This window comes from Zootoca vivipara, chromosome 1 (genome assembly GCF_965207765.1).
Source record: "Zootoca vivipara chromosome 1, rZooViv2.hap1.1, whole genome shotgun sequence".
Lineage (NCBI taxonomy): Eukaryota > Metazoa > Chordata > Lepidosauria > Squamata > Lacertidae > Zootoca > Zootoca vivipara.
In genome coordinates, this window is record NC_142582.1 from 12,789,018 (window position 1) to 12,816,179 (window position 27,162).

The 27,162-nt window shown below is 44.8% G+C and overlaps 1 protein-coding gene across 2 annotated transcripts in view; it reads left to right on the top strand.

Annotated features, from left to right (window-relative positions):
- The window catches only part of DNAH7 (dynein axonemal heavy chain 7), a 132,167-nt gene that overhangs the window by 182 nt on the left and 104,823 nt on the right, over positions 1-27,162 (top strand). Inside the window, exons 1-13 of one of the 2 annotated variants that reach the window (XM_088654000.1) lie at positions 1,690-1,716; positions 4,763-4,828; positions 6,244-6,352; positions 8,878-9,028; positions 9,323-9,407; positions 10,720-10,900; positions 12,780-12,852; positions 15,254-15,379; positions 21,680-21,799; positions 22,629-22,812; positions 24,533-24,712; positions 25,053-25,328; positions 25,485-25,612. In XM_088654000.1, coding sequence (XP_088510126.1) covers positions 1,705-1,716; positions 4,763-4,828; positions 6,244-6,352; positions 8,878-9,028; positions 9,323-9,407; positions 10,720-10,900; positions 12,780-12,852; positions 15,254-15,379; positions 21,680-21,799; positions 22,629-22,812; positions 24,533-24,712; positions 25,053-25,328; positions 25,485-25,612 — 1,691 coding nt within the window. In that variant the 5' untranslated portion in view covers positions 1,690-1,704. Of the gene's footprint in view, positions 1-1,689; positions 1,717-4,762; positions 4,829-6,243; positions 6,353-8,877; positions 9,029-9,322; positions 9,408-10,719; positions 10,901-12,779; positions 12,853-15,253; positions 15,380-21,679; positions 21,800-22,628; positions 22,813-24,532; positions 24,713-25,052; positions 25,329-25,484; positions 25,613-27,162 lie in introns of those variants that run through there. The other variant, XM_060281450.2, reaches the window with a different exon arrangement.

Genomic DNA, 27,162 nt, shown 5'->3' on the forward strand with positions numbered 1-27,162 from the left:
AGTTACAATTCAGCTTTCCCTCTCCCCTCCTCCGCCAGTGCTGCTTCGCCTCCCCCCCCCAATAACATGGAAACCCCCTCTTCCAAGTACTTCCAATGTCGATCCTTGCTAGCAGGATTATTGCTCGCGTGTGATCTTCAAGAGCCACAAAAAAGGAGGCACCGCCTGTCATTTAAAAGTTTTTAAAAGTTGGCTGCTTTTCGGTGTCTCTCTTTACTTAACTTTGCAACTAGCTTTTCTCCCCGTGCCCTGCTCACTTTCCCCCAGGCACACTCATTCCCTTCCGCTTTGAGCAAAGCACCCTACATTTATCCGATGAAAATAGGGACATAAGGAAAAGCTGGACGTTCCAGGATCAAATCACAAATTGGGATGGCTTCTGTAAATGTGTGTGTGTGTGTTTTAGTTATTGGGCTGGTGTTGTTTTTTATTTTGATTATATATTTTGTGGTTTTATATTTTGTTTTTGTTTTGTGAACCGCCCTGAGAACTTCTGGGTATAGGGCGCTGTATAAATTCAATAAATAAAATCAATAAATCCAGGACTGTCCCTGGAAAATAGGGACGCTTGGAGGGTCTGTATTAGCTACCAGCAAGTGGTTTGCATGCCAGCAGGGCACAAATATTATTATTATTATTATTATTATTAAGTATGCTCATATGTGTTTTTATCTTGTATTTTTATGCTGTGGAGTGTGAACTGCCCTGAGATCTATGGACAGCTGGCAGACTGCAATATGTGGAGGGGGGTGGGCTATGCTTGGCTTGGTGTGGGGTCTTATTGATTCATTCATTCATTCAAGTGATTTCTTACTCACCTTTCACTGTTAAGTCCCAGGACAGGTTACATGCAATCTAATCAAGCAATCCAAAAGGAGTAAATAAGTTTAAATATACGTACCAGGAAAAACAAGTAAAACAATTCCAAGCAAAAGCAGCACAATGTAGATTAACCAAAACAGAAGGGGTGAGTCCCAATACCTTAACCGTCAAAAGGCCAGGGGTAAAGAGGTGCATCTTCAGCACATGACAGACGCTGCATAATGAAGATGCACCTTTGTAGCGAGGGAGAATTTGGGGGCTGCTACAGAGAAGGCCCTCTTAACCTGCCATTCCTCTCATTTCTGAGGTTGGCAGAGCTACCAAGAAACTCCTGCCTGGAGATGAAGAGAGAGCCATTAGCAATGGGTGGTGAAATTGTCAGGCAAAAATTCAAACTCTTCAGAACATGAGGAGTTATGGTCTACAAAAATGCAAAGAGGCCTCACTAATATTAGCATTTACCCCAATCAGGCTCCTTTAAAAAAAAAAAGCAGGTTTTTAAAGTGCTGAGTTGTAGAACTCAGTCTTAGCCACAGATTTATTAAACTGGGGGCTCCTGACTATTTATAATTCCTGATCAATAGTCCTGTGACTGTAATCTGTTCCCACTTGTTGTTACTGTGCTGATGAATGACAGGTAACAAATTGAAACACCTTGGGACTGTGTCAGATCATGTCACCTTGAAGTAAATTGTAGACCTACTGAGATAATAGCCATGCATCGGGTATACTGTACATGTTTCTCAAGATAAAAAAAATTCCTTCCAGTAGCACCTTAGAGACCAACTAAGTTTGTCATTGGTATGAGCTTTCGTGGGTGCATGGGTTTTTTAAAAATTTTGTTTCGACTATGGCAGACCAACGCGGCTACCTACCTGTAACATGTTTCTCAAGGTAAGGCAGAGAAATTAGTTAGTCAGGAATTAACATCTGATGAACACAGAAATCAAATAAGGATAGATGATAAGAGAAATGATTTTGCACAAAACCTGTCAGTGTAGTGGGACCAGTGCCCACGGCCACACGGACAAGAATATCTGCGCACCACTGTTTTCAGCAGTAGGGGGCGTTCTTTCACTAGCTTGGTTACAGAAATTTATTTAAACAAGTAAGGCTTGCCACTTAATGTTACTCTAGAATAGGAGGTTGTGTCCCCCACCCCCGAAGTTGTTGGAACCCTCTTTTTTTTGCTATTTAGTATAAAGCAAATAGACAGGATAGGCTTTCTTTTTTCTTTTTTTCCGAAATGCCTTCCCCACCCCCCCTCCTGACATTTACTTAAACATCCGTGCTGTTTGAGGAAGGAGCAGGTGGTGTAGCCATATTTGTTGAAGGAGACTTTAATATATTCGTCTCATTAGCGGAAAGTTGATTGCAAGATGACATCCTCTAGGAAAACAAAAATGCAGCCCAAGCTCTTCAAAGTCAGGCATTTAAAAGGGATGTAATCCTCCTTGCAGCTGTTCATATAATTTTTAAATTAGTTTTTGAAAAATAAACTTAAGCAGACAGTTTGTATTGGGGGGGGGGAGGGCTGGTGTTCTCACAACATCTTAAAGTGGCAGCGCTTTTTTCCTAGAAGCATTTCCAATAAGAGAGGAAGCAGATTCTTCTGCATAAATAAATAAATAAATGGGTAGGTAGGGCAGAGTTAGGAAACTTCGGCTCATATTTTCTTCCAAAATAATGGATTGCATAAATATTATTATTATTATTATTATTATTATTTATTATTTATACCCCGCCCATCTGGCCGGGTTCCCCCAGCCACTCTGGGCGGCTTCCAAAAAAAAAACAGAAATTCTAAAATACAGAAATCCATCAAACATTAAAAGCTTCCCTAAACAGGGCTGCCTTGAGATGCCTTCTAAAGGTCTGGTAATTGTTCTCTTTGACCTCTAGTGGGAGGGCATTCCACAGGGTGGGTGCCACTACCGAGAAGGCCCTCTGCCTGGTTCCCTGTAACTTGGCTTCTCGTAATGAGGGAACCGCCAGAAGGCCCTCGGAGCTGGACCTCAGTGCTGTTCTGGAGGTCCATTCCAAAACCAAAGCATTCCAAAACCGAGGCGCGCTTTCCCGTAGAAAGTAATGCAAAACGGATTAATCCGTTCCAGACTTTTAAAAACAACCCCCTAAGACAGCAATTTTACATGAATTTTACTATCTAATGAGACCATTGAGCCATAAAATGAAAGCAATAATCAATAAGACATTATTGTAGATGATAAAAATTAAAATTGTTATTTTTTTCTTACCTGCACTGATGATAGTCATTGTTTGGATGGGGGGCTTTTATCCATTTCCACAGTCACACAGCCAGTCAGTCAGTAGCTGAACTGGGTTTCACACAGTCACAACAACAAATTAACCGGAAAAACGTCAAAAACAAAAACGCAAAATAAATAGCAAAAACAAATGCGTCAAACTTAATCCGTTCCAGAAGTCCGTTTGACTTATGAAATGTTCAAAAACCAAGGTGTGGCTTCTGATTGGTGCAGTCGCCCCAGAAACAATAGCTGACAGCCACATCGGACGTTCGGCTTCCAGAAAACGTTCAAAAACCTGAACAATTACTTCTGGGTTTTTGGCGTTTGGGAACCAAGGTGTTTGAGAACCAAGGTACCACTTTATAGAATAGGTTATACCTTGAGGGAACAAAGCTGTTGGAAGCTGGATGCTATTTTCAATAATGCATTCGCTATGCATTTGTAATTTCTGTAACAATTTTCTGCTCCAGTCCAGTGATGCTACTCTGGTGCCTGCAAACATCACCCCACAGTGTAAATATTTAGCAGGTAAAGCTTCAGAGGCTTAATTTCTGTGGGTGGTATCCAGCTAAAGTGTTCTGTCAGTGCAAGGATGCACTGTGCAATGGAATTCTGTTCCACTGAACTGCATGGGAAAACCAGCTCACATCAAGCATGCATCACTGCGCATTGTGGTGGTGGCAGCTTTGGGAATGTGTTGCATTGTTTTTGAAATGCATCCATTACACTATTTTGGAGATGTTCATCTTTGATTCCAGAAGATGTGTCTGTGAAACAGTTTGAGAGATAATGGTCTGATTTGGTGACTGGGTCATCTTTCAGTTGGTTAGCTCAAAATCCAGAGAAAGAGGAATTTGTAGCTCCTAACAATCAGGGAGTAAAGGACCCCTGGACGGTTAAGTCCAGTCAAAGGCGACTATGGGGGTTGCGGCGCTCATCTTGCTTTCAGGCTGAGGGAGCCGGCGTTTGTCCACAGACAGCTTTCTGGGTCATGTGGCCAGCAGGACTAAACCGCTTCTGGCGTAACGGGACACCGTGGCGGAAACCAGAGTGCACAGAAACACTGTTTACATTCCTGCTGCAGTGGTACCTATTTATCTACTTGCTCTGGTGTGCTTTCGAACTGCTAGGTTGGCAGGAGCTGGGACAGAGCAATGGCAGCTCACCCTGTCGTGGGGATTCGAACTGCCGACCTTGCGATAGACAGGCCCAAGAGGCTCAGTGGTTTAGACCACAGCACCACCTGGGTCCTGGGAGTACTCAGGAATGAGCTGTTGCCTCTTAGACTGTGGGGCATTTTCAATGGAGTGAAATACTTAGGATGCAGCCACAGTTCTTGTGCAAGTCCATTCATTTTAGTGAAACTGATGCAGCAGCGCTTCCATCCTTCATTTGAATGTGTTTCTTTGAAAAGCTCTGCTAAAGTTAATGGGAGAAATATATACTGGTGTGCATGTAGCTGTTGAATGCTGAGAAAAAAAGATGGCAGTGTACTGCAATAAACGAGCAACAAGCTAAGCTTAGGCATGTTTATTCAGAAGCAAGCCCTGCAGTCCTGTACAAGGCTTGCTCCTCGTAAATGTGATTAGGACTGCAGCTGTAAAAACGTTTTTAAAGTTTCATATTAAAAGTATACATGTCTTATTTTGCCTACTATTTTCACTGCCTTGCAGCCCAAGCCACCCAACAAAGGGAAATTGGAGAAGCCTATAGCAAAATTCTTACCACTGGTGGATAAGGTAAGTTTTGCTTTGCTAAGCATTTTTAAGCATGCCTTTAGAGAGAAAATTCTGGTGAATAGCAAATGCGTACAAGCATATATCTTGAATAGTTTCTCCGTTTATTGCATTTATATCCTCCCTTTCCCCCAAGGAGCTCAAGGCAGTATACATAGCCCCTTTACCTTTTATCTTTACCACATCCCTTTGAGGTAGGCTAGTCTGAAAAAGATGCTGGCAGGCCAGCTCCCAGCGAGCTTTATGAATGTCCTGATTCTGCTGAAGGTTATGGCAGTGCCTTTGATCCAGAGACAGCCATGTGTCACAAAAGTCATGTGTGCCCATAATGGTTTTGGCTTTCATTTCCATTGAAAGATAGCAAGGTACCAAGGGCGTACCCACCACGGGGCAAGTTAGGGCAGCTGCCCTACTCTAGAAGCAGGGCTGGTGGGCAGTTCGCCATTCCCGCCGCGCCGCGCCGCGCCGCGCCGCGCCGCACCCTCCCTCCAGCTCCCCGGCGCGCCCTCAGGCAAGGCCAAGCGCGGCGGGGAACCAGGGAGCGCGGCGCGGTGGGCGGGAACGGCGAACTCGCGCTCCGCCGGGCTGGGCTCCGCCTCCGCCCACCAGCCCTGCTTCTAGGGAGGGGCACAGCCCGGCGGAGCGCGAGTTCGCCGTTCCCGCGCGCCGCGCTGCACCCTCCCTCCAGCTCCCCGCGGCGGGAACGCTGAACTCGCGCTCCGCTGGGCTGGGCTCCGCCTCCGCTCACCAGCTCTGCTTCTAGGGAGGGGCACAGCCCGGCGGAGCGCGAGTTCGCCGTTCCCGCCCACTTTGTGGCCCCTCCCCTTCCGTGCCTTGGCCCCTCCCCTTGCCCCCCCTAGTTTTGATCCTGGGTACGCCCATGCAAGGTACCATTCACATCTGTCAGAAAGGAAGTTCAGGGGCTGCAACTGCATTGCTTCTGTGCGTATGTGAGTAGTGGCACTGAGTGCTGCCTTTGTCTACACAAGGCAGATCTTTGCATCTGCAGGTATTGCCCCTTTCCTGGGCAGCAGCATCAAATGCAGGTTTGTAGTTGCTGGACAGCAATTTCAGGAGTACAGATCCCATAAACTGATTTCTATGTAGATTGGGAAAGAGATCCACACATCCAGCAAGAGAGATCTGTGCATCCTTTCCTGTACTGTTTGGCAATGCAAGTGCGTATCTGAATGTATATCCCTGTCTAAAATGCAGTTTTCATCCAGACAACTGAATTAGTTGCAGGTTTGTTTGCAATTGGATTTCATTTTATTTTATTTGCAGATTTTCATTTTTCATTTGCCTGCTTACTGATATTCATTGAATTGACTTCTTTGAAATGGCTTACAAACGGGGTTAAGGACTGTCAGGAAATAGTTGCTAGCATCTTCCTACAAATGTGAAATTAAATGTTTCAGATAAACTGTAAGCCGATATGGCATCAGAATCCTCCTTCGTTCCACCTGCGAGGAGAGGAGGAGGCACATGTTCCAGAGGAGTTTATGATAAGAAATGAGGTAACACCTGGTAAGCATAAAACTAGATGCTTGTGTACAGATGAAAATGGTTATAAACTAGGCATGAATTGTTTTTGCCCATTGTAATAACCTGGAAGATATGTGGGCGTTCTGTTGATCATTTACTGGATGTATTTTTGCATTTCTCTTTTGGTTTATGGCCAAAATGAAAATGAAAACTGAATCAACCTCAATGTAAACCCTGCTAGCTTGTGAAATGACTGTATGTAGGGCACACTTGGTGTATGAACTAGCTGTCAGGCTTCAGAGAATCAGCTTTCTCCCCCCATGGCAGTAGATAAGCAGAACAAATGAAAAGGAGTCTTCTTACCAGTTAGAAACTTTAATAATCACAGCGAAAGAACAAAGAACACGTCTCCTAGAAATGGCAGGGCTCCCAATTAAGGATCACACCCTCTTCCATACCTATTAATCCACGTCCCTCCTACATCTTGTAATCTGAGCTTCTCCCCTCTGTGCTTTCTGTTCTGACACTTTCTCAGCTTTTCTTGACCTTGGGGAGAGTGGAGGAATGCTGTCCAGAGACTGTAAATCTGTTAACCCTCTCTCTTTCAGTGTTTCTTCCCCTAGCTGTTCCCCATCCAGTATTTCCCAGCTTCTGCCTTCTGAACGATGCCCCTCTGCAAACCACTGTTCCAAATCTACACTGTCCTCCTGCTCTTGGGAAGATTCAGGATCAGGGGGAGGGGGTGGCTCTTCCTCAGTGCAGCCCTCCTCAGAACGGTCCCTGACACTATCTCAACATAAGTTGATAGCTTTTCCAGCAAAAGGTAGCTCAATTAATGAATTAAAATGCATTGCCCTAGTAAGGGCTTCTTCCCACGGATGCATACATCCCTTGGTGACTGGCTGTGGCATATCAACAGACCTGGTATGAACATACCTGCCAAGTTCCTGCCGGAAAAATAAGGGATCGGACCAGAAGTAGCAGACCGTAAGTAGTGCTGCCGCCATTTTGGAACTGGGCGGAGCGTGCTCAGAAGCGACTTTTGATGCTGCTCTGCCCAGTTCCAAAATGGCCGCCGCGCCAGAAATTGTTTCTGCGCATGTCTAGAGACTCCAGACATGCGCAGAAGGAGCCTCCCCCGGCCGGTAAGTAAACCGGGAAAAAACAAAAAAAATTCCCGGGGAATATGGGAGACTTGGCAGCTATGGGTATAAAGGCATTGTATTTGAAGTACAACAAGGTGATTAGAAAGGCTTGTCTGTGGTGATAGGTTTGTGATGGCCCAATCCTGCATTCCGGTGGTTACTTGGAGCTACAGCCACCAGGGGATGAAAACACACGTGTGAACCAGCCCTAATATATTTGAGATTAAATAATTGCACCTGTGTATCTGCTGGCAAAAGTCTCAGTGTTGATAGGGCTGCAATTTGCAATGTGATAGATAGATGATGGATAGATAGATAGATAGAGCCCTGCTTGATCAGACAAAAGGCCCATTTAGTCTAGCATTCTGTCCCAACAGTGGCCAACCAGATGCCCCTGGGACGCCCACAATCAAGAGATGATAGTATTGAGGCATGGAGTCGAATTTTTGGTTTCCTGGTGGAACAATCTCTCATTTACTCCCCTTGCACCCTGAGATTTGGAGAAGGTGGTGGCACACGGGGGCAGAGGGGGAGCCTTGTTTGGCTAGTGGGAGTCCTTGCACTAGCTTTTGCTAAGAGAACTGGGTAGCTTAATCTAGCCTATAGTGCTTCTGATACGAATATAGCCATCATGACTGGTAGGCACAGATAGCCTTGTTCTCGATGGACTTGTCTAATGTTGGCATAACCTCATGACATTGCTTTGGTAAGGTGATTAGTATAAGCACCGGTTGTTGACTGAGCAAGGTCTCGGATCAACGCCTTGCTTCAGTGCATCTGAACTGGTTTAGATATTTCCTTCAGCTGAATTGGTGTGCATGGCTCAGGGCGTTTAGATCTCCCAGATTACTTGTCAAATGCATAGGATACCGCAGCTCATAAATAACCCCAGGCAGCTGACTCTTTAAGGATCTGACTTTGCAGCTCTTGTGGGATACCTTGAAGTGATTTGTCACTTTCCCACCTTCTGTCGTTTTCATGCAATGGATAACAGTTTGGAAAGGGGCTCTTAACTCTCTTTTGGGAGAGGCAGGAGCTGATTCTGCAGAGCTTTGGTGTCACACGCTGGGTAGCTGAGTTGGTTAGAGCCTGGTGCTGATAACTCCAAGGTTGCAGGTTCGATCCCTGTTTGGGACAGCTGCATATTCCTGCATTGCAGGGGGTTGGATCAGATGATCCCTTCCTAGAAAGCCGTGGCTAAGAAAGGGAGGTGCTTCTTGTATCATAGGATCATATAGGGACCACGAGGGTCATCTAGTCCAGCCCCTTGGAATGCAGGAATCTTTTGGCCAACATAGGACTTGAACCCACAGCCCTGAGATTAAGAGTCTCATGCTCTACAAACTGAGCTATCCCTTCCAACTCTACAATTTTATGTGAATTTGAGCTGGTACCACACAATATCTTCCTTTCCTCCCCTAGGAGAATATCTGGCTCAGAGGGCTCAGAAGCGAAAAGCGCAGGAACCTCCTCCAGCCAGCGATTTGGGTGCTGGACCGTCAACTTCTAAAGCTAAACCTGGTGGCAAAAAGGACCGGGAAAATTTCAGAAGTGCTCTTGTTAACATCATCATGTGAGCTTCTGTGTAATCTTATTTTTTTTTAGAAAAGTTCTTTCCTCTTTTTGAATGTGCAAATATACATTGTTGGGTTGTGTTTTTTTTTAAAAAAAGGATAACCACCAAAAGAAAAAGAAAAAAGGGGGGGGGAGCTCAGTTTTGAGAAAGGAGGAAAAAACCAGAGCTTTCTACCCAGCAGCAGGAGGCTAAGCAAATCCCCTTGCTACTGACTTAACTGGGATCGGGACTGATTTGCCAATGGGAGTTTGAAAACCATTCTGATCGAATTGTCGTGTTTGTTTTCGTTAGGCAGCCGGACCTTGCTGAGGAACAGCAGCTTTCCATAGAAGAAGCGAAACCTGGGGGAACAGAGGGCATAGAAAAAGACATTTTGGTAAACAAGACAGTGACTCTTTGATTTGAGTGTTTATCAAGGGGAGGGAAAGCAGGATTGAAACATTAGGACTGCGGCAGTGATGCTGGGGGCCAGAGAGGCTGTGATGCTCTCTCCTCAGTGGTGATGCTCCCAACTGGGGCAGGAATGGGGCTGGACAAGGTGGTAAGAGGGTCAGGTGAACTCAAGGACGGCGTCCACTGCTGATGATCCTCCATGGGGTTTTCAGTGACTCCAGAAGGGAAATATGGAGCCTGTGGTCCGTCCATGTGCCTTGTGGATGGGCAAACTCCTGTCGTTCCAAACTTTCAGCCATGCTGGCTGGGGCTGCTGGGAGTTTGTTTGTTTTATTTTATATTCTTTATTGAAAAATAAAAAGCACAAAATTACAAGTGCACAGAGTAAGGCAAAAGGCAAAGGACCCCTGGACGGTAAAGTCCAGTCAAAGGCGACTATGGGGTTGCGGAGCTCATCTCGCTTTCAGGCCGAGGGAGGCGGCGTTTGTCCACAGACAGCTTTCCGGGTCACATGGCTAGCATGGATAAACCGCTATTGGTGCAACGGGACAACGGGACGAGTGCCAGAGCAGCAAGTTTGTACGTATTGTCAATCCAATCATTAAAGGGAGCTGCGTTTTTATTCTTCCAGTTCATCAGTACCAGTCTTTTTGCCGTAGGTCAGAGAGTCCATTCATATTGTCCCTTTGTTAGATTCCACGTGTTGGGTGTATAATTCAAAAGGATATTCCCCCCTGCAAATTTAAGATTGTTCCCTACAGTTGTGTAGATCGTCTCTCTTACCTTCTCCTCAAAAATATTCAGTGTAGGATGTTGCACAAACATATATTTTAGGGGAGCATTATCCCCGTCACATCTCCAGCAGCTAGATCAGGCTTCCTCAACCTCGGCCCTCCAGATGTTTTTGGCCTACAACTCGCATGATCCCTAGCTAGCAGGACCAGGGGTCAGGGATGATGGGAATTGTAGTCTCAAAACATCTGGAGGGCCGAGGTTGAGGAAGCCTGAGCTAGAGAGTTGGAGTCCCTCCCACGGCATCTGGAAGAGGGGCCACAGGCTCTGTGTTAGAGGTTATAAGTTTGAAACAGGAAGCAAGGGGAAGTGGAAAGTCTAGTGCAAATTAATACCGAGCAGTTGCGCATGCACAGGTTAATTGTAGCCAGCACATTCACATATGTTTCTATTCTCTAGGTTCTAGGATTTTTGGAGCGAACTCATGCAAACGCCAGAAAGAGCTTTGCTTTTTTCATAGCACGTTCTGGTCTGAATCTCCTGTGATGTTCTGATTTTTGCAGAAATACTACTATTACATTCGCCACGGGATAGATACGGAACACGTGGCCCCAATGGAGGACTCCTGGCTGGAGCATGTCTTGGCACTCGTGCCACAACATTTGAAAGTGCTCAGCGAAAGTATCTATGCCCTCTCCGATGAAATGAGAGAGGACTATCTTCTCAGTGTGAAGAAAGCGATAGGTAATGTCAAATGTGATATTTGCTGGAGAAGGCCAGTCTTGAGTACTTGTTTCAGCATAGGTGCATTTTTAGCCCGTATGTTGTCCATACTGTGTTCTAGAGGAGCCTAGAGGTTTACTGGGAAATATACCAGAGTTTTCTTAATGAAAAGATAAGCAATGATGGACAAATGTCCCTGAAGCAGTTTGCCACCACTTCCAGTCCAAAATGCAAAAGACTGTGAAATAATAATAATAATAATAATAATAATAATAATAATAATAATAATATAGATCCTAATGGGTGATGGTGAGGCCCAACAGGCCTGGCTGTGGTCAAGGAGAAACTGTTTCTAGAGCAACAGGTTTGAGGGGGTAACCCTGCATATGGCAGAGGATTCTGGGAACATGGGGAGGAACTCAGCACTGCACTATTACAGTAGTGCAAGCATTTCAGCTTGCTGGGTGGAACAGTCCCCATCTCCTCCTGCTCCTTCTCCGAGCCTCCCAGAGCCAATTTTGGGCACACACGGTAGGAGGGGTGAGTGGGTGGAAAACCCGTGATGTGACTCAGTTGAATCCCGTCCATGGTGTTCTAAGCGTTCTTTGTTCTAAGGTGCACATCCTGGGTAGGATTCAGTTTTGTACTCTTTCAGTCGTTCTGCCTGTGCAAGATGGAAAGATCCCGTCCCTTGCACTGTTTTCGAGGGTCTCCCAGCCATCCCCCAGAGCCAATTTGGGCGGGCATTGGGGGAAGGAGAGAAGGGCTTCTGCTGATGGGGTTTGTTAGGCGAATGCTGTCCTCTGTTTACAGGTGGAGGTTGCCAGGCCTGTTGATCCTCAACACAACTTCACCAGCAGCACAGAGAAAGTTTGAAAGCCTCTGTGTTGTTACTATTTGCTGCCTTTATTTGTCACTTATGCTGTAAAATGACTCAAAGCAACTCACTGTTGTAAAAGCGTACACGATTTAAATTTTTTTTAACGCTATTGGAAAGATATAAAAACATTATTGGCTAAAAGGGATCATCCAGTACAGTATCATAGAAAAAGACAAGTCTTATACCACCCTACTAAAAGATGAGCACCAATGCAGACTAGGGTAACATCATACCATAATAGGACTCGAATTAAGAGCCAAATGCTTGGGTAAACGTCTTTGCCTGGTGCCTAAAAGTCGATAATGATGATGCTGGGTTTGTCTCTCTGGAGAGAGCATTCCACAGTTGGGGAGCCACTTCTGTTGCTGAATGATATCTGTAAACAAGTGTTGGAAACTCTGGCTGTAGCTCCCATCATCACCCCTGACCATTTGCTATGCTTTCTGGGGCTGATGGAAGTTGAAACCCAGTAACATCTGAAAGTCCGCAGGTTCTCCATCTCTGCCATAAGTAGAATAGCGTGTGCCACTGTTCATTCTCAGTGCATTGTTGCTGGATAAATTGTTCTGGAAAGCACACATAAATTCTGTCTAAAAGGTATAAACAAACAAGATTCCTCTTGGAAAAGCTTTCAATCCATTCTGGGCATAGAAGCCTGGTCTCCATAGTTCTTCTTTGGCCATAGTCCTAAACAAACTTATTACGATGTAAGCCTCACTAAACACTATGAGACTTATTTCTAAGTAAACATGCGTAAGAATGCACTGTGAGGGTTTTTATTTCCCAGCTGCTTTTAATTTTCTGCTGGTTCAGCCTTTTTATGTACACTTATTTTGTTTTGTTTTGCAAAGCGTTCTTAAATCAAATGACTTTGAGCCGCGTTGCCTTCAGTTACTCCTGCATAACACCCTTGAAGTCTTTTAGAAATAATTGGTTCGGCTTCTTTGTCACAGTCCCCCCCTCCCCCTGTTTTGCTGAGATTATTTGTGTTCTGCTCTGTTTTTTAATGCCTCCTTTTAGTTGACTTTGTTTTAAGAGACCCCAGAGAAAAGGAGGAAGACAAGAAGCAAGTTCTTCCGCCTCATCGTGAAGAGTAAGGAAACGCTACTTCAAAACTTTTGCCTAGAAACTGTAACAGGCCTTAGGATGCAGTTCTGTGCAATCTTAACCTAGGAGCAATTCACATTTTCCCACAACGGGTTCTACTTCTATTGCACTCTTGAACTGAGTCGGACCCCACTGTGATGGGGTGATGATATCTATCATTCCTGGCAAGAGCTCTCCAAGGTTTCAGACAGGCCTTTCCCACCTTCTAGCTGGAGATACCAGGCATTGGGCAAAAGCTTGTTGACACACTTTCTAATAATTGTGTCAAAATGTCTTTTGATATTGGTTGAATGTTTATTGTGAATCACTTTGGGCCTGCTCCACCATATAGGGGAAAAACATATATAAACAAACACCGAATTAACTAAGTAACGGCAGGGTGCCTTGCAATGAAACCAACACTGCGCACATTCAGCCAAAGACCCGCAGCAGAAGTTCCATTGTGCTGAATGGGGACCCTATAGAGTCTATAGGCATTTGGGAGAAAGCATCATGCTCACCGGCAGATTTTGTGCCTCTGACAAACTCACTTCCTTGCCTCTGTGTACACTTCCTAGTTCTAAGTGTACTTCTAATTGGTTAATTAACTACCTAAATTGTATGCATGCTGCTAATTAATTTGATAAGGCCTAGGAATTCACAAGGGATTTTGGCTTAGTAGAAGAATTTCCAAACTCAGAAGAAAATCTTCACCACCACCCTATTTAATTTTGATATATATCCCCAAAGGTGTATTTTTAATTTCTGACTAGCTGGTAAAATTGGGGGTAAAACTTCTGAGTGATACCCCCTCCCCTCCCCCTCCCCTCCCCACCCCTTCTCTACATAAGCGCCTGGGGACTCCTATTTCAGCGTATCTGAAGAAGTGTGCATGCACACGAAAGCTTATACAAAAATAAAAACTTAGTTGGTCTTTAAGGTGCTACTGAAGGAAAATTTTTTTATTTTACTTCGACCCAGACCAACACGGCTACCTACCTGTAACCTGGTAAAATTGGGTTTGTCTTCTATTTTATAAAAACTCAGTAACGCGGCATAGATATATCTATGATTGACACCATCGACCATAACATCCTTCTGGACCGTCTAGAGGGCTTGGGAGCTGGGGGCACTGTCATGCAGTGGTTCCGCTCCTTCCTCCTGGGCCGTGTTCAGAAAGTGGTGGTGGGGGATGAGTGTTCAGACCCCTGGGTTCTCACTTGTGGGGTGCCTCAGGGTTCTGTCCTCTCCCCCATGCTTTTTAACATCTATATGCAGCCGCTGGGAGAGATCATCAGGGGGTTTGGGCTGGGTGTCCATCAGTATGCTGATGATACCCAGCTCTACCTCTCTTTTAAATCAGAACCAGTGAAGGCGGTGAAGGTCCTGTGTGAGTGCTTGGAGGCAGTTGGAGGATGGATGGCGGCTAACAGATTGAGATTGAATCCTGACAAGACAGAAGTACTGTTTGTGGGGGACAGGAGGCGGGCGGGTGTGGAGGACTCCCTGGTCCTGAATGGGGTAACTGTGCCCCTGAAAGACCAGGTGCGCAGCCTGGGAGTCATCTTAGACTCACAGCTGTCCATGGAGGCACAGGTCAACTCTGTGTCCAAGGCAGCTGTTTATCAGCTCCATCTGGTACGCAGGCTGAGTCCCTACCTGCCCGCTGACTGTCTCTCCAGAGTGGTGCATGCTCTAGTTATCTCTCGCTTGGACTACTGCAATGCGCTCTACGTGGGGCTACCTTTGAAGGTGACCCGGAAACTACAACTAATCCAGAATGCGGCAGCTAGACTGGTGACTGGGAGCGGCCGCCGAGACCACATAACACCGGTCCTGAAAGACCTACATTGGCTCCCAGTACGTTTCCGAGCACAATTCAAAGTGTTGGTGTTGACCTTTAAAGCCCTAAATGGCCTCGGTCCGGTATACCTGAAGGAGCGTCTCCACCTCCATCGTTCTGCCCGGACACTGAGGTCCAGCTCCGAGGGCCTTCTGGCGGTTCCCTCACTACGAGAAGCCAAGTTACAGGGAACCAGGCAGAGGGCCTTCTCGGTAGTGGCACCCACCCTGTGGAATGCCCTCCCACTAGAGGTCAAAGAGAACAACAATTACCAGACCTTTAGAAGGCATCTCAAGGCAGCCCTGTTTAGGGAAGCTTTTAATGTTTAATGGATTTCTGTATTTTAATGTTTGATGGATTTCTGTATTTTAGAATTTCTGTTTTGTTGGAAGCTGCCCAGAGTGGCTGGGGGAACCCGGCCAGATGGGCGGGGTATAAATAATAAATTATTATTATTATTATTATTATTATTATTATTATTATTATTATTATTATTATGTACTCCATGTATCTCTTGGGATCTCAGTGTTACTGATTTTTGAGGTTTTTTTCTTTTTGTTTATAGGATGGAGATAGTGCCCAAACCTTGGTACAGGTCCTTCCTGGCAGCTCGTGCCTATATAAATGAGCATTTGTACGCGTTGAATCCCACCATGCTGGCTGTTCTGGACCTCTGGCAGACATCGTTTAAGTAAGCAGTGTTTTGGATGCATAGATGTTGCACTTCTGTTGACGTAAATGTACACACAGATGTGTAAGTAAAAGTTTCTCAAAGTCAGAGAAGCAGCGAAAATGCTGCGCCTCTGCTGCTTTTCTGCTCCTTGTACCCAAGGCCTCGGCCCAGTATACCTGAAGGAGTGTCTCCACCCCCATTGTTCAGCCGGGACACTGAGGTCCAGCTCCGAGGGCCTTCTGGCGGTTCCCTCACTGTGAGAAGTGAGGTTACAGGGAACCAGGCAGAGGGCCCACCCTCCCATCAGATGTCAAGAAAATAAACAACTACCTGATTTTTAGAAGACATCTGAAGGCAGCCCTGTTTAGGGAAGTTTTTAATGTTTGATGTTTTATCGTGTTTTTAATATTCTGTTGGGAGCCGCCCAGAGTGGCTGGGGAAACCCAGCCAGATGGGCAGGGTATAAATAATAATAATAATAATAATAATAATAATAATAATAATAATAATAATAATAAATAATAGTTCCTTCGTAGACCTCTTGCATGTCTCCACTTTTCTCTCCTTTGGGGCTCTCCCCAAAAGCCACCCTTTGTGCAAAGCTTTTGGACTAACCCCTTAGGCTCCACCCTCAAAACAAAACCCTAAGGATGCCATCCTAGGTCATAGCTGCCAAGTCTCCCGTATTCCCCGGGAAACCCCCGTTTTTCCAGCTGTCCCCAGCCGAAAAAAATGGATTTCCCCCCCCCGGTTTATTCTGGTGCGGCTGCCATTTTGGAACAGGGCAGAGCAGCATCAAAAGTAGCTTCTGAGCATGCTCCGCCCAGTTCCAAAATGGCGGCAGCGCTACTTCCGGTCTGCTACTTCCGGTCCACTCCCTTATTTCTCAGGCCAGAACTTGGCAGCTATGTCCTAGGTCCTACCTACTTATGACACCAGGAGACAACCTCAAAGGCGCTTGTTCTTCGCACCAGTCACCTGATCATCACTAAGAGCGAGGTCCTTTGAAGGTGTGTTGTTGGTGCCAACAGCACACTGCTGAAGTCATGTTTGCAGACACGGTTCGCACCCGCAAATGGACATTTGTCTTCCCGGTGTACAACAGAGGCCCCTAGTCCTGGTCACAAGTCAACAGGCACATGCAACTGTCACATCAAAATCTATTGCAGCAGTATTGATCATGCACCCAGGAGCTAGTTTCTGTTTTTCCAGGTTACAGTTCTACAATTCTAAGTCTCTGAAAAGCAGTTGTTTGCTGACAGCCCAAGGCTACTATAAGCAAATATTATAGTTGAGTAATTGTGCTTCTGGAACTCCACAGCTTAAAAAATAACCTGCTGGGAGGATAGTGAGTAGAAATATGGCTGGCAGCGAAATGGCTAAGCACTCTCTTCCACCCATCACTCAAAATTACAGTGCTGCAAATCTGCTTAAAAAAGACAAACGTTTAGTACTTAGTTATGCACATTTCTGTATTAAGTATTTGCCCCTTAGATCTCCTCTTAATTTGAAATTATTCACTTGTGGATGTGGTAAGGCAGGTAGACAACAAGTTTCAATGAGCAAGATGCCTAAAAGTTTCTGCTTTGCGCTCTCTCTCTCTCTCTCTCTCTCATCCCCTATTATTTTTCTTATGCCATACTTTATTCTGTTGAATATTGTTTATTCATTGCCTCAAACTGCAAAACATGATGATCGCACGAAAGACCAGTCTCATCCCATGGTGTTTAGTAATCAGAGGTGCAGCTGCTGAATTTTGAACATCAGCAAGTAATAAAAATAATAAATTCAAAAAGAACTAAAGCTAAACTAATAGCTGAAAATGTTCACCCTGAAGGAGCGTCTCCACCCCTATCGTTTTGCCCGGACACTGAGGTCCAGCGCCAAGGGCCTTCTGGCGGTTCCCTCATTGCGAGAAGCCAAGTTACAGGGAACCAGGCAGAGGGCCTTCTCAGTAGTGGCTCCCGCCCTGTGGAACGCCCTCCCATCAGGTGTCAAAGAGAAAAACAACTACCAGACATTTAGAAGACATCTGAAGGCAGCCCTGTTCAGGGAGGCTTTTAATGTTTAATAGATTATTGTATTTTATTTTTCTGTTGGAAGCCGCCCAGAGTGGCTGGAGAAACCCAGCCAAATGGGCGGGGTATAAATAATTTATTATTATTATTATTATTATTATTATTAATATTATTAATATTAATATTATTATTCACCCTGGGCTTTCAGTATGAAGGGAAATAAGACAAAATTTGATTGGCTTGTTTTGTTGTGGCAGGGCCTCATTCTGACAGCAAGAGCCCTGGAGGAACTAATTGTTATTATCTTTGAAAACATTATCTTTAAAACATTTCTAGAGTTGTGCCTAATTGGAATAAGGTTTCTGTCCTGACAGAGCAAGGTCACACAAACGTTACCATTATTCATTTAAATCAGCTGTTGAGCAAATTCCCAGATGGAATATTTTCATCCCTGAAGCTCAGATTATTTTGTTAATAAATATATATTGTGGTAAAAGAAAAGACAAAAAGAGAGAGAGAGAGAGAGAGAGAGAAACAAATTCCTTTAAACTGTTACTTTGCCATGCTTGGTTTTGTTCTCTTAAGTCACCATATAGTTACGTTTATCGGGGAAGTTTTTATTGAGTTTATTGTTTTCAGGCGGCAGAGAAGTACCTGACAGCTCATCAGATTAATAAATTTTATTTTGACATGTCAGCTAGTCTAAAAAGATAATCTGCTTTTAAATAATAGGCAGCTAATTTTCTTTTAAAGATATAAAACCTGATTAATTTCGTTTCACACAGGCAAAATTGCTGCTCTGGGAATTATTGTTCAGGATCCAGGGAGTTTGTTCTCCACCAAATATAATTGAAAAGTTGAGAATTACTACCTTGTGGTCCTGACATTCTTTGTTTCATTTCCCTCATTAATTGAAGATCAGTGGAGCCAACTATAGGGGGCGGAAGGGGTAGGTTTGTGGGTAGGTGGCTAAGGCCCCCCCCCAATATTGAGGGGCCACTATCCTCTGTAGCCCCCCACCACCGAGCAGGGGTAGGAAACGCTGAGGGGCGTGTTATGTTGTGTATATGACATCACACGACGCCAGGCCCTCTCAATATGGGGGACAACTTGATGCCCCTGTAAATGAATTATATTCCCTGAGCAGAATCCCTGTGATTCCTTCCTTCCTTTCTGAAATCACACATATTTTTATGTTACGCCGAATTGCCCGAACTTCATACTTGCAGACAGTAATGATTTACAAATATAGGAGACCATTTATGCTGTCTAGATACAAGTTTTCCCTTCTACTTGGCTGATTTAAGTAGGTTTAAGTAGATTTAAAGTAGATTTTGCTTAAAGAACATCTTTGTTCCTGTGGAATAAGAGAAATACCGGTAGTGTGTTTGGACCATGTTGTTTTGTTTTGCACTTGGTATACGCAGCCCAGGGAGTGGCTCATTCTTCCTTTATTAAAAACTTTACCCAGAAGAGCCAATGAAATTTGAGTTTTTAGTGTTTTTTCTATCCCTTGCACCAAATAGGAAGCAAATGATGAAGTAAATTTTCTGTCGCCTCCCCTTTGAGTCTTAAAGGTAAAGGTAAAGGGACCCCTGACCATTAGGTCCAGTTGTGACCGACTCTGGGGTTGCGCGCTCATCTCACATTATTGGCCGAGGGAGCCAGCTTCCAAGTCATGTGGCCAGCATAACAAAGCCGCTTCTGGCGAACCAGAGCAGCACACGGAAATGCCGTTTACCTTCCCGCTGTAGCGGTTCCTATTTATCTACTTGCATTTTGACGTGCTTTCGAACTGCTAGGTTGGCAGGAGCTGGGACCGAGCAACGGGAGCTCACCCCGTCACAGGGATTCGAACCGCTGACCTTCTGATCAGCAAGCCCTAGGCTCAGTGGTTTAACCCACAGCGCCACCTGAGTCTTAGGTTTTCTAAGTTAGTAATGTTAATTACTATGTGTGTTACCAACTTTTATTGAAGATATGTGATTGCTTTTATTTGAATCCAGATGCCTTTAAAAGAATTTATAAGAGTTTTGAAGCCGTCTAGATTCAAATTGAGAAACATACTGTTTTAAGTCAAAAGACGCGTGCTACAATCTGGATTGCACACAAGCTGTTAAACTAAGGCGTCTTCCATTTATACGCCTGTAATCTGTTTTCATATTTGATTATTTGAAAATGTAAACAGAAAAAGCAATCGCGGTCCATAGTATAAAGGCAGTTACTGTGAAATCCTATGGGACCCCAGGGGCTGTAGGAGAGATCTGATCTTCTCCTCTGAAGTTGGAGATGGGGCTCCAACATTGGAGAGGGAAATCAGAACATCTTTCCTTACTGCTGCTGCCTCCTCCAAAGCCCATCCCAGCCGCCATTGAAGCTCTGATGTCAGAACAGCCAAAAGGGAGTCGATGTCAGGAAGCAGCTTGGATCCAAAGGATCCTAAGCTGTGCTGGTCCCTTGGAGATTTTATTTATGTATTTGTCGTTTCCTACAATTCTTGTCTCAAAGTGACTTACAGGTTGTTTGGTTGGTTGGTTTCAAGAATACATTTAATACCCAAAAGATCAGAAGATTTAAAAACTATTAACTAAAAGCACTCATAAATGCACCAACAAAGAAACATCCTACTTGGTCCTGCTGAAGACCAGCAGGGTAAGACAGTAGAACTGGCAAAATTTTGCTGCTTCCCACTTTAAGTTTCCAATGTTAAGGTACTAGTCCCTCAGATCATATTCGGAGCAATCCAGAATGCCATTTGCATGGTATGAACGAAGTTTCCTATGCATATCAGTGGAAGAGTTAGCTCCCAAGTGCAAGAGGTGGTTCCCCTCTCCCACCTGTAATGAATGGGATTCCCCCCCCCCCCACAGTGGAGCTTAGGTATGTAAAATAAGCCACAGGGCTGGGGCAACTGGCTATAGTCCTCCTCATGATCATCATATAGAAGTCCTTGTTTGGATTTGGAAATAGACTTAATTTCCAAATCCAAACAAGGACTTACATATGATGAAAGCATGCTATGCTTTTGACAAATCGGGTCCTCCTCACAGAGGTGATATCATCAGGACTGACCTCATTGTTGTGTGGGTGGGAGCGACTGGATAGCCACAACAACCCGATTGGTGGTCCCTCGGTTGCTGGGCAGATCTGGGCAATTGGATTTTTTTGTGTATTAACTGAGGGACCTTTATATATACCGCTGCACATTGCGTAGAGCTTCTTCTTTTCGCTTCATGCACCGGATCACCCTCCCACCCTCCCTATATTTAGGGCCTTGCTATGACCTTGCCATGGGATGCGGGTAGCGCTGTGGTCTAAACCACTGAGCCTACGGCTTGCCGATCGGAAGGTTGGCGGTTCGAATCCCTGTGATGGGGTGAGCTCCTGTTGCTCGGTCCCAGCTCCTGCCAACCTAGCAGTTCGAAAGCACGTCAAAATGCAAGTAGATAAATAGGTACCACTCTGGTGGGAAGGTAAACGGCATTTCCATGCGCTGCTCTGGTTTGCCAGAAGCGGCTTAGTCATGCTGGCCACATGACCTGGAAGCTGTACGCCGGCTCCCTCGGCCTATAGAGCGAGATGAGCACTGCAACCCCAGAGTTGTCCATGACTGAACCTAATGGTCAGGGGTCCCTTTACCTTTATGACCTTGCCATGCCATCGTGGGTCATCTGCTGTTGGGGCAGGGGCCCGGTAGGAATTTTCCCATTTGGCTGATTGGCTGGTGCCACTTGGATTTCGCCTGCTGCGTAGCAAATTGTCACAACTTTGTAAGTTTTGGCAGTTAGGCATTGGTTCAAGGTGTGTCTGGAGGGGAGGTCGGAGAACCTGGCCCCTCCAATGCGCAACATGCATTCCGTTAAAGGAATCTAGGGACTCTCCATGCTTTTGTCAACCCCTTTCGGGGAGTAGGGCCACGCAAGAGTCCTTGGGAGCATTTTGGGGTGAGCTTGAGTCATGTGACCGTACCAGTGCTCCCCCACAGTGTTTACCTGTATTGACGATATGGTGGGGCCCAGTCATCAGTGCTGCCCTGCTGAGGTCAGGTGCAGCTAGTCGGGAATCAATGCCTAAACAAACCACACACTATCTGTAATCAATAAAGTTGTGGCCAAAATTATGCCAATAACCTAAAACTAAATTCTGTGTCAATTGTGTCTTTATTATTGGGAAGCTCCTGGGGATCTTAACACGCAACAGAACAGAACATTTATGGTTTTCTTTGTTTAAAGCTATAAACACCAGAAGCAAGTGACTTGGGAAAATGTGTTTTACCAGATTGTTTTCATGACTCCTACAGAAATTTGCGCTTATTTGATAAAGAGGCATTTCATAGTCGTTCGGACTCGATGGAGCTCTCGTTCTTCCAGAACATAGTTGTGAGGCATATGGAAGCTACCAAAGATGCTCTTTTTAAAAAGTAAGACCAAAGCGTATTTTGTGAATAATGTACCTCAGGTTTAAGGGCTGGCCACAACTCCTTTTTCGATTACTTGTTCAGGGATGGAGTTTCCTGTCATACTTGAAATGCTGTTTTGGATATGAATACTAGAACTTTCTAGGGATATGTATATGCGTACATCAACCTGTTGCTAGTCTCGTGTATTCAAATGGAATTAATTCTGCTCTTTATTTTAATTTTTATTTCCTGTTAATCTGCAATGATATTATTATTTTTTGTGTGGGGAGGTGCAGTGTTTTTTTCCACAGAAGAGCCCACCATATTTCGCTTGTTGGGAAAGATGTGATTATTCTCTTAGCCAGTGTGTTTATTGTCATTTGGAGTGCTGTGCGGAATGTGGTTGTATGACTGTATATTCGTACCTTGGAAGTCGAACAGCCTAGTTCTCGAACGTTTTGGCTCCCGAACGATCAAAACCTGGAAGTGACTCTTCCGGTTTTCGAACATTCTTTTGGAAGCCGATAGTCCAACGGGACTTCCGCGGCTTCCGATTGGCTGCAGGAGCTTCCTGCAGCCAATCAGAAGCTGCATTTTGGTTTTGGAACATTTTGGCTTGCGGAACAGATTCTGTTCAACTCCCTAGGTATTGGGACCCTATTGGCTAGTGCCTGTGACATCACTGATGTCAAGCAGCTCACATCTATTTGATGCTTCATACTTTATTGTATGGTTTTGCAAGACAGGACGTTTGAACTCTTAGGAGTCAATTTAGTCAACAATACCAAAAAATAGTGTTAAAAGGTGTGTTCAGGTGAGATTCACTTAAAACATTTCCTTTCCCTTTCAGGTGGTTTCCAGAAGTGCAGAATATCTATTACCAAGGCAATAAACGAAAGCAAGTGCCCACAAATGCCAGCAGTGCTAAATTAGAGGCGTTCTTCAACTGCGCTGCTACTTTAATGACCCAGCAACTTCAAAGTTTAGCTTTGGTTTCAATGCAGGATTTTACAGATTTAATTGTACCGCCTCCAGTAAGTAAGATTTCCTGGCTGGACTATGAACTTGTCTATACACGCCCCATTTTTCAGTGTGCATCTTATGAATATATTTTCTAGGAAGATAGACGGCTGCAAAAGGCTGCAAAAGATCAGGCATTTTTTTGGCTTTTGATACACAAAGGAACACCGCTGTAGCTTGGCTGACATGTGACTGATGCTCAGCTAGTGATTGCGAGTCTTGAATATTCAAGGGGAACGGGTGAATTCAGACACATGAAATTATTATTAATGCCTAGCAGAGGAGATACCATGATTGCGAAGATTGTGATTAATGTACTGATTGCAATTATCTTTGCAAATTTGAAAGTCAGGGTGGAACAGGTGTCAATAGTTGTCAACATGATGAGTCAACTCATATTGCCTCTTATTGGCCTGCTTTGTATGTAACAGCATATCGTAGTTTTAGCATTATGCAGTGAGCCTCAGTAAGCCTTGGAGAGTACTAAGCTAGATGGACCAATGGCCTGGCTCAGTGTAAGGTGGCCTCATTCCTTCATATCTTGATCATGACTGACGGACTTTTATGTTTCTTGTGAACAGATAAGAAACATCTGTTCCTAAGTCACTGCAAAACAAAATAGAAGCCATTGTTTCAGCCCTGGAAACTTAACGATTCTCGAAGAATGAACAGGTGTCTGAAGAGTCCAAGAATGCCACAACCCACCCCCACACTTATATAATAATAATAATAATAATAATAATAATAATAATAATAATAATAAGTATTAGTCCCGGAACTCACCATGAACATCTCTCTTGTTCTCTTAGAATGGCAATGGCATCCACCTGAGATGTTCTCGGAACTGAGCTCTTGCGAGTTCCAGCTGAAAAAAAAGCCAATAATAATAATAATAATAATAATAATTCAATTTATATACTACCCTTTATCAAAAGATCCCAGCACAACATTAAAAACACATTACAGAACATCAATGATAGAAACATAATAAAAACATAAGAAGCATAAAGGTAAAGGGTAAAGGTACCTTTACCCTGACCATTAGGTCCAGTTGCGGATGACTCTGGGGTTGCACACTCATCTCACTTTATAGGCCGAGGGAGCCGGCGTTTGTCCTCAGACAGCTTCCGGGTCATGTGGCCAGCATGACTAAGCCGCTTCTGGTGAACCAGAGCAGCGCATGGAAATGCCATTTACCTTCCCGCCAGAGTGGTACCTATTTCTCTACTTGCACTTTGATGTTCTTTTGAACTGCTGGGTTGGCAGGAGCTGGCCACATCACAGGGATTTGAACCACCGACCTTCTGATTGGCAAGGAATTCCGACCTTCTGATTGGCAAGTCCTAGGCTCTGCGGTTTAGACCACAGTGCCACCCTACCCTAATAAGACGCATACTGACAGCTTAATCATAATAACAGTCCTCTTTTCCACACTTTCACAGGCTGTAGATTATTGAATAGCCATAGGACTGGGTAAAGAGGAATGTTTTTGCCTAGCACTTAAAGTCATGTAATGATGGCACTAGGCAAGCCTCTCTGGAGAGAGCATTCCACAATCGGGGAGCCACCACAGAAAAAGGCCTGTTCTCTTGTTGCCACCCTCTGAACCTCTCTGGGACGGGGGGCAGATAGAAGGGCCTCTAGTGACAAGCGCAGGGTTGGAGTCATTATACATTGAGCCTGATTGCTTTCTGTCCTGTAGGCTAGCTAATGCACTTAGTTCTTTTCCGGCAGAAATCTCATCGAGCCTATGAACACGCTGGATTTATAATAAGGCTGATCCTTGAAAACGAGAATGTTAAGTTTGAGCCTACATTTTCTGACTATGAAATCATATTCCTGAATATTTATTCAGTTATGGTGAAAGCTGTTAACCTATTGCCCAGAGTGGAGACCAAGCTTTATTCAAAGTGGGTAAGCAATTCTCTAATAACATAGTTTGTTGCTTTTCTGCCAGCCTTGAGCTAAAAAGCTGAACTATACCTTGTGAGCTTTAGATCTGAACTGTTGCTTCCCTGGAAGTAACCTCTGTTGACATCGGAGGGGATGATTTCTCAGTAACGTTCTCCTTGTCTGCTCCTTGGAGAGGCTCTTCCTGAGATGAGGGGAAGCCAGATCCTACTAGGACGTGAGAAGGAAACCCCTCTCTCCCATGCCCTAGCAACCAAGAAACAGCACATAGGCAATCTTAGTCAACATCTTCCTTTCCTTTACTAAAAGTAAGAGAAACTATGCATATATCTTGTTTTGAAAGCCTGAAAGCAAGAACAGATCCATGAACTTGAGACCCATAATCCTTGATGAAATTTTGGAAGCGCATAAGAAGAAGGTGAGCGATGAGATTGCCAAGCAGAGTGTGGCACCTATCGAGCACCTCAAACTCTACGACAAGTACCATGATTTGATAACCAAACAAGCAGATCGGGACATCGATCAGTTCCTTTCGGAGGCGTACACGTTTGACGAAATAACAGGAGCGATTGCCCAGTACCAAAACCTCCGGGATGAAATTCAGTACAATTCTAGAAAGGTATTGTGTGTGGGGCAGTTTCGTTTAGTATTCTCCAGGATGTTTAGAAAGAAAAGAAAATGCAAATGATCAGCAGGATTATTATAATTCTGTAATTTTGGGGGTGATCATTGCTTTCCGTAATTAACCAATTTCCCACCCTTATTTGTGCTGCAGGTTATTCGTCTTGGAATGTATGAGTTGCACTGTGATGAACTGATTAGAACGCTGACAAAACGAGCTGATGCTATTTGTTCCAAAATCATTGCCAAAATGTTCAAAGACCATCAGGATCTAAATACGAAGTAAGTGTAATATCAGGTGGCCCTGATCGAAGTCTAGTAGGGGGCACCTAATTTGTAACAGCTGATGGCTGCCGTTTAGGACCTGGATTTGTAACCATGTGAAAAGGTGTACCCAGTATAGGTGTGGGCAACCTTTTTCCAGCCTTCCAGGTCTGTGGGCCAGTGGTGGATGTGGCCAGGGGGAAAGGTGGGTGGGTCAATGGACATTACTCTTCCCTTTGCACGATTTGCTACATGGCAGCCATGCAAAAATCTGAGGTTTTTTGCTCCTCAGCAAGGTGGCCTCATCGGAGTTCAGGGATGCATCCCAGCCAGGCAATAATCATAGAGTTGTAGAGAGTTGGAAGGGAGCATGCAGGAGAAGATTGAATGGCCACATTTAGCCCTGAGCCTGAGGCTCCTCAGTTCTGATGTAGTTGATTCAATTGGGCCTGGATGAGGATGCCATGTGGATGGTGTGGCGATCAGCCTCAAGTTAGGCCGGGTTACTAAGGGTTAACAAAATAGAACTGTTAGAACCCAAGGGGGTGGGCTCTGGCTGAGTATAAAAAGCCCACCCCTGGAGTCAGTTGGTCAGGTAGTAGCCGGTTGGTTGGTAGTCGGTTGGTAGTCGGTTGGTCGGGGAAGTAGATTGGAGAGGAGAGTTAGTTGAGAGTTGGTTGTTAGTAGAGATAGAGCTGGTTTAAATACTGAGGTGAGGCATAGATGGTGTGGGTTATTAATCAGTCAGGATAGAGAGTTTGAGTGCTTATTTACAAAAAAACATTTAGTTGTCTTTAGCGGTAATAGGCCGGTAATAGTTATAATTAGAGGTAAGAGGCCGGTATAGGAAACATCTGTTATTTGGAACATTATTAAGACTAATACTGAAACCATTACGCTTATGTACCAACAATAAAGCAACATATTTTACTTCCACAATATCCTGGTCTGAAGTGATTAATAAGTGACAGCAGGTATTTATTTTGTCGTTGGCGCAGTCATCAATAGATCGTAAAACATCCGGGGGTGCTGCGCAGGTCAGGGTGACCGCGACATAAAGGAATGCCTGTGTCTGAATGCATGTCTTCATCAGCATTGGTTGTGCACTTGGAAGGCTGTTTCCATGTGTGGATCTCCTCTTCTTGGATCAGGACATGTTCTTTTTTTAAGGTGGAGGACTCCCTGGTCCTGAATGGGGTAACTGTGCCCCTGAAGGACCAGGTGCGCAGCCTGGGAGTCATTTTGGACTCATGGCTGTCTACCAGCTCCATCTGGTACGCAGGCTGAGACCCTACCTGCCCACAGACTGTCTCGCCAGAGTGGTGCATGCTCTGGTTATCTCCCGCTTGGACTACTGCAATGCGCTCTACGTGGGGCTACCTTTGAAAGTGACCCGGAAACTGCAATTAATCCAGAATGCGGCAGCTAGACTAGTGACTGGGAGTGGCCGCCGGGACCACATAACACCGGTCCTGAGAGATCTACATTGGCTCCCAGTATGTTTCCGAGCACAATTCAAAGTGCTGGTACTGACCTTTAAAGCCCTAAACAGCCTCCACCCCCACCAT